Source organism: Manihot esculenta, chromosome 13 (genome assembly GCF_001659605.2).
Source record: "Manihot esculenta cultivar AM560-2 chromosome 13, M.esculenta_v8, whole genome shotgun sequence".
NCBI classification, from domain to species: Eukaryota; Viridiplantae; Streptophyta; class Magnoliopsida; order Malpighiales; family Euphorbiaceae; genus Manihot; species Manihot esculenta.
The window spans coordinates 30209328-30216016 of NC_035173.2; the positions used below are offsets into that span (position 1 = coordinate 30209328).

At 24.2% G+C, this 6689-nt stretch overlaps 1 protein-coding gene across 1 annotated transcript; it reads left to right on the top strand.

The window, feature by feature from the left end:
• The first annotated feature begins 871 nt into the window (after positions 1–871).
• On the top strand, positions 872–2654 carry LOC110630537 (peroxidase 27). Its single transcript, XM_021778072.1, has 4 exons — positions 872–1188; positions 1496–1684; positions 1777–1942; positions 2095–2654. Exons 1-4 carry the CDS (start codon positions 919–921, stop codon positions 2499–2501), a joined length of 1032 nt encoding a protein of 343 aa, XP_021633764.1. The 5' UTR covers positions 872–918; the 3' UTR covers positions 2502–2654.
• Positions 2655–6689: the final 4035 nt, after the last annotated feature.

Below are 6689 nucleotides of genomic sequence, written 5' to 3' on the forward strand. Positions count from 1 at the left end.
CTAAAATTAATTTTATTAGTTTAAGTGAATAAAATTTAAATAATGGAATGGAGACAGTAGAAAATCTTAATTTTCATTATGATCTTACCTAAGAATAAGATTGGATTGGCTGAAGGGTTAACCCGGATTTGGCATAGTTTCGTCGGTAGTAAAAATCAACCAATTCAAACTACAATTAATCCTGTAATAATTAACTAAAATATTATAATTAAGGAGTGGACTTGACATTGAAACGTGCTTGCTTTTGATTTTCTCTCCGATAAATAAAATATTAAATAACATAGAAAAGAAAATTAAACTTGATGTTAGGAGTTAGTGGTGCTCTCGTCATGATAAGTCAATGGAAGTGGTGTGTTGCAAAATTTATAATTTCACAGGTTCTTGATGTTGAAAAATTTTAATGCAAATTCCAGCTATGATTAACTATTGCCTGTCAAGAAAACAGAAAGTCTTTCTCTTTAAATCTTTTACAAACATAGCCTGATTCAGATAATTATAAAGGAATTTATTAGTTAGTTAATTGATTTTAAAAAATATATTAAAATATTTTTAAAATGATAAACTTTTCAGTTTAAGACCGACCAAATTCTGTCGTTTAATAATTTATGCTTCTGCGTTGACCATCTCAGAAGAGAATGTCTAAAACCGGGTCCTTTTAAACTCATCTATTTAATTGGAATTTTCTTGATGAGGGCTCTACGTGGTAGGCATGTTTATATACAAAACAGACGACGAGCGTTTAGTCAGCTCTTTTATAATTTTAAATAAAACAATGACAGTTTATCAATGGCATTTTCAGAAGCTTAATCAGCATTAACTATAAATACTGGGTATCAGAGCTCCAGCGTTTCAAGCCTGAAATACTTCATCAGCATCATCAATATCTATATCAAGTTCTCTATACCTCTCTTTTACACAATGGCTATTCAAAAGCTTCTTCCACTTCAGTTTTTTCAACTGGTTCTCTTCCTCCTGCTCCTAGACCTAGCTAATTCCCAAGTATTACAAGTTGGTGTACAGGTTGGCTTGGGCATAACTACTTCTCAAGGGTTACAACTCGGATTCTATGGCCAGACATGTCCGAATGCAGAGAAAACTATCCATGATATGGTTCAACAATTCATTGACAAGGATCCGACACTTGCTGCTCCTTTACTAAGAATGCATTTTCATGACTGTTTTGTTAGGGTAAGTTCTATGTTATCATTATTTCGGTAGAGTTAACAAAATTCAGTTTATTATTAAAACATGAAAGTTTTAAGGTTAAAGTTGAAAATTTACCCTTGAACTATACAATCATGATTAAATATACTAAATTTTTTAACTTTCGATAGCGATGTCTATTCTATTTGATCTATTTGGTCTTTTAATAATATTTAGTAGAAAATTTGATAAAAAATGAAATTTGGTAGCCTGTTCGGTTGCAAATTTGACTTTTTTGCCGAAGTTTTACTGATATGTTCTCCACCCATATATAATTGCATGCATGTGACAGGGATGTGATGGTTCTGTGCTACTGAATTCTACAAACACTAATCAAGCTGAGAAAGATGCAGTCCCAAACCAAACCTTACGAGGTTTCAATGTTATTGATACTATAAAATCTGCAATAGAAAAGGATTGTCCTGGTGTTGTTTCTTGTGCTGATATTTTGGCTTTGGTAGCTCGAGATTCAGTTGCTATGGTATTATCTCCTTCCGCAAAATTCATCAAATGCTTAATTATATCCATGCATATATGTCTAATGATAAGATCGATTAATCATTTTGTATTCAGGTTGGCGGACCATCTTGGGTTGTTCGCACGGGACGTAAAGATGGAAGAATCTCTAGTGCTTCAGAGGCTTCAGCACAGTTACCATCTCCTTTCGCCAGTATAAATCAACTGAAGCAAAACTTTGCTGCAAAGGGTTTAAGTGTAAAGGATCTAGTGGTTCTATCAGGTTAGATAGCTAACAACTTAACAGTAAAAAAAATTGCTTGTCTTGTTAGAGATCCGAGGAGCCTGTAAAACTCCTGGAAAGAAAGTAAAAATTTACGGGACTTTATAAAAGACAAAGAAAAGATTATAACTCCAAGTCCTTGTTGTTTGCAGGAGGACACACCATTGGAATTGGCCATTGCTTTGTAATCGCAAATCGTTTGTACAATTTCAGTGGGAGAGGCGACACAGACCCATCATTGGACCCAGCATATGCAGCCCAATTGAAGACGAAATGTAAGCCTGGAGACACCACCACAGTCGTAGATATGGACCCTGGAAGCCCCAAATTATTCGATGACGATTACTACACAGTTGTTGCTAGAAGGAGAGGGCTCTTCCAATCTGATGCAGCTCTTCTCAACGATATCCAAACAAGAGCTTATGTCACATTGCAAGCTGCAACCAATGGAGTCACTTTCGCTCGAGATTTTGGTGCGTCAATGGTGAAACTAGGCAACGTTGGAGTCCTCACTGGCAGCCAAGGTGAAATCAGGAAACAGTGTGCCCTAGTAAATTAAGTGATTGATTTTCTTTCTCTTATTATTTGGCATTGATTAATGTGTTAGTGTGAACTTCTTAATTCGTATTGATTTTCTTCATTTTTAAGAATCGGCTGCCAAGTATTTGTGATTTGTAATTTTTGGTTGTTTCCTTTATGTATTGTCTGGAAATTAGAAGGCTTTGTAATTCAGAGTGGTCAAAAAAATTACTTTGAAATTATCCTTGTTGAGAAAAATGGGAATAAATTATTAATTTATTTATTATTGTTCTTGTGTTGGAGCACTTATGATCTATTGCTTGTCACCTTTACCTTGTATAGTTCAGTAGTTTTGTTAAATCACCATGAATTATTGGATTAATGTTTCTTAGCTCTATCTTGTATACTCCGCAAACAAACATATTTATTTATTTTTATTTTTTTAAGCTATTCAATAACTCCTGTTAAAAACTAATCATAAAAATTTAAATATTTAATAATTCTCATTCTCTAAAAATATATAAAAAAATCTGTGCACCAATATAGTCTAAGTTTAAGTTATTTTTTATTTTAATTTAAATATTTAAATTTTAAATGAAATGATTCAATATTTTATAATTTTAATTAATTTTTAAAATAAAATTTAAAAATATATAATTCAATTATTAAATATACAGTATATACTTTCATACGAATAAATTTATTTTACAACAATAATTAAAAAATTTAATAATAAATATATTATTTAATTTAAAATAATAGTGTATATAAAATAATAAAAAATAATATATATACTATAAAATCTTTATAATTATTGTTACAAAATAAAATTTATGTCCGATGAATTCATATGTAATAGTTATGTAATAGTTACTTATTGTTTTTCAAATTAAATATTAGTTAATTGTAGAGATAATCCGCATTCTATTAAAATAAAAAAAATTGACTATGAATTAATTTAAAATTTTAATTTAATTTTTTTAGTTCTGTTTAATTTTATTTTTAAAAATTTTAATTATTTTAATTCGGTTTAATTTTAATAAAAAATAAATCGATAAAATCGAACTAACGTCGATTAGTGAATGATAGTATAATATTTTTTATATTTAAGAATATTAGAATAAAATTAAAATATTTAAATTAAAATTTTAAAATATAAAAATAATGTATAAAAAATAATAAATTTTTAAAAATTTCAACCCATAAACTGAATTAAATCAAATTAAATCGATTCAATTTTATTTTTATAAATAATAAAATTTTAATTTTTAATTTATTCAATTTAATTTAATTTCACACATGATTAATTATAATTAATTACAAAATAATATTATTTTTCATATTTATAATTAATTTATATTTAAAAAATAATAAAATATTATATGTAGAAACTTTCACCATTTAATTTTTAAAAATAGGTTAAAATTATATTAAAATATAAACATTAAATTAATTCATTTATAATTTAAATAATTAAATTAAAATAAAAATTAATATAAATTCCAGTCAACTAACCTTTTTTATTATAAAAGTGAACCAGTCTAATTTCCCGACAAGAAGGGAAAAGGAGATTTTAAACTAGCAGGCTAAGTCAAAGTAAAATAAACTTTTCTTTAAATGTATATATTGATGGAGTAGTTATAAAAGAAAATAAATAAAATATATTGACAAAATAAATAAATAAATAAAATTGATTTAAATGTATTGTAAATTTTATCCAAAATTTAGTAAAACTAACGTATAAATATAATATTTTAATTTTTAATGGAATGGTATATTTTAATTTTTTTTTGGCTCATGAGAATCAATAATATTAAAGTGGATAATAATATTTAATAAAACTTAATTACAATTAAAATTAATAATTTATTTATAAAAATATTTTAAAAACATTATGAGATATCACACTCAGTGAATATTAGACTGGAAATTAATAGTCAAGATTTAAATAATGATGATTTATTTTTTTTAATTAAATATTGAAAATCGAGAGGGTAGAATTGAAATTTTTTAAATTTATTTAAATATATTTATTACTTAATTAAATTTGTGAGTGCAATTTAATTTTTTTCCGTTTAGATTATAAAAAAAATAAAATTTAAATCAGCATACATAATAATAATAATAATAATAATAATAATAATAATAATCAGAGTTTGACTTCTTTGTTTGGTTAATTTATATATTTCAAAAGTTTTCTTTTATAGATTTTAATAGTCAGTTTTTTAACATTATCTCAATATTGGATTTTTTTAAAAAACCTTTTATTTTACTAATTATTAAAAATATATTATTTTCAATTTATGATTTTTTTAATTAAGTAGATTGTTTTTCTATTAATTTTATATTTTTTTCATATTACTTTAAAATTATAAAATATATTAAATTATTTTGAAGTTTATATTGTAATTTATCAAATGATTTCTTATTATAAGATTTATCCTCTTCAATTTTATTTTAAAATATTTTTCACTCTAAATATTATTTTATCAAAAAAATAATGAAGTGTTATGAAAAATATATTTAATTTTTTATTATATTAAGTTTAAATGAATTAAATTTAGTAATGTAAATTTTTAAAAAATGCATAAAATTATTAAAGTTAAAAGAATATTATCTTTTTTTTTATATTAATTTTATATTATTTAAAGTAGTATAATAAGATAAATGGTTAATTTTTTTTTAATTTTTAAAATGAAAATACATTTTTTATTATGTATTGAGTTTTTTTTAATAATAAAGAATTTGTCTCATTAAAATTAACAATTACAATGGCAATGATTATTCTTGCAAGTACCTCCATTGACGCAATTAGCAACGCAGAATGCCCAACACCTAGTAAAACTTTTACTTAGACATTTTCTTTTTTTTTTTTATTTTTCTACACCTTGAATATATATATATATATAAATATTTGAGAAATATTGATTTTCTACAAATCAGATAATCCGTTTTTATAAGCGTTTTAGACACTTCTCTTCTTGAGTCACCTTTTTTAATGAGTTAAATCTCATATAAATTTAATATTATATTAGGGTAAATAGCAATAAAAGGATGTATTAACAAGCAAAATTGAAAATGAAATATTTATTTAATCCTTTTAACTATTTGGAATTTTAATATTCTCAAATGCTTTTAATATACATACATTAGCTTTTAAAATAATTGAAATTTTAATATTATTAAAATGATATATCAGAACAAAAAATGCTAAATTCAAAAAAAAATTAATATATTAAAAATAAAATAGTATAAATAAATTAATTAACAAATAATTTTTAAATTACAATTAATTTTTTTTATTTTAAATCAAATACCGTTAACCCTCGCATTACTGGTCAAAAGACCCACCAACTCTTCAAATTTTCATGTGAAGATTACATTTAAAATTAAGAACCTAGTACTCTGTGCATTGGAAGGGGAAATTTGCAAGAAATAGCTAGAGCCTGTTTTTAACTTGATTTCTGTAGTCGAAAGAAATTGGTTTTGTCTCTATGTCCAAGTTAATTGGAAGAAATTTCGTTGAAAATGAAAAGAATTAATTAAATATATATCTTGAAAAATCTAAGCAGATGCTAAAAGTCTTTATTCGTTTATTTAATAATTTGATGGAAGTCCTTTTCATGGGAGACAAGCAGCATTTTTCTTACATCTAAGACCCTTTCCAACTTCTAAAATGATTTGCAAGGTGAAAAAATTAATTTGAAATAAAATATATCAATGAAAATATAAATTAAATTGTATTTTTATAAATATAAAAACCTAATGCAGCTTCAAGTCTTTATTTATTCATTTATTTATGTAATAATTAGGTAGAATTCCTTTTCATAGATAAGCAGCATTGGTCTTACATCTAAGACCCTCTCCATCTTCTAACTACTTGATTTACAAGGCAAAGAAATTTCTTTGAAAAGGTAATATATCAACTAAAAAATATATATATAATAAAAATTATGAGTAACTTATTAGTTTTTTTCAAATGGGTAAAGTTTTAAATTTAAAATTTTCATATACTTATTTTGAAATATTCATTTAAATATTCTTATAATTTAAGATAAAATAAATTCACAAAAATTTCTAGATAATTATTTTTTTAAAGTATCTATGAAACATATTTGAATTTGATATGCATATTTCAAATTAATTTCTTTGTATATAAATATATAATAGATGAGAATCTGATAATTTGGAGTCATATAACATTTTATGAAAAGAAGAAAAAAAAAAG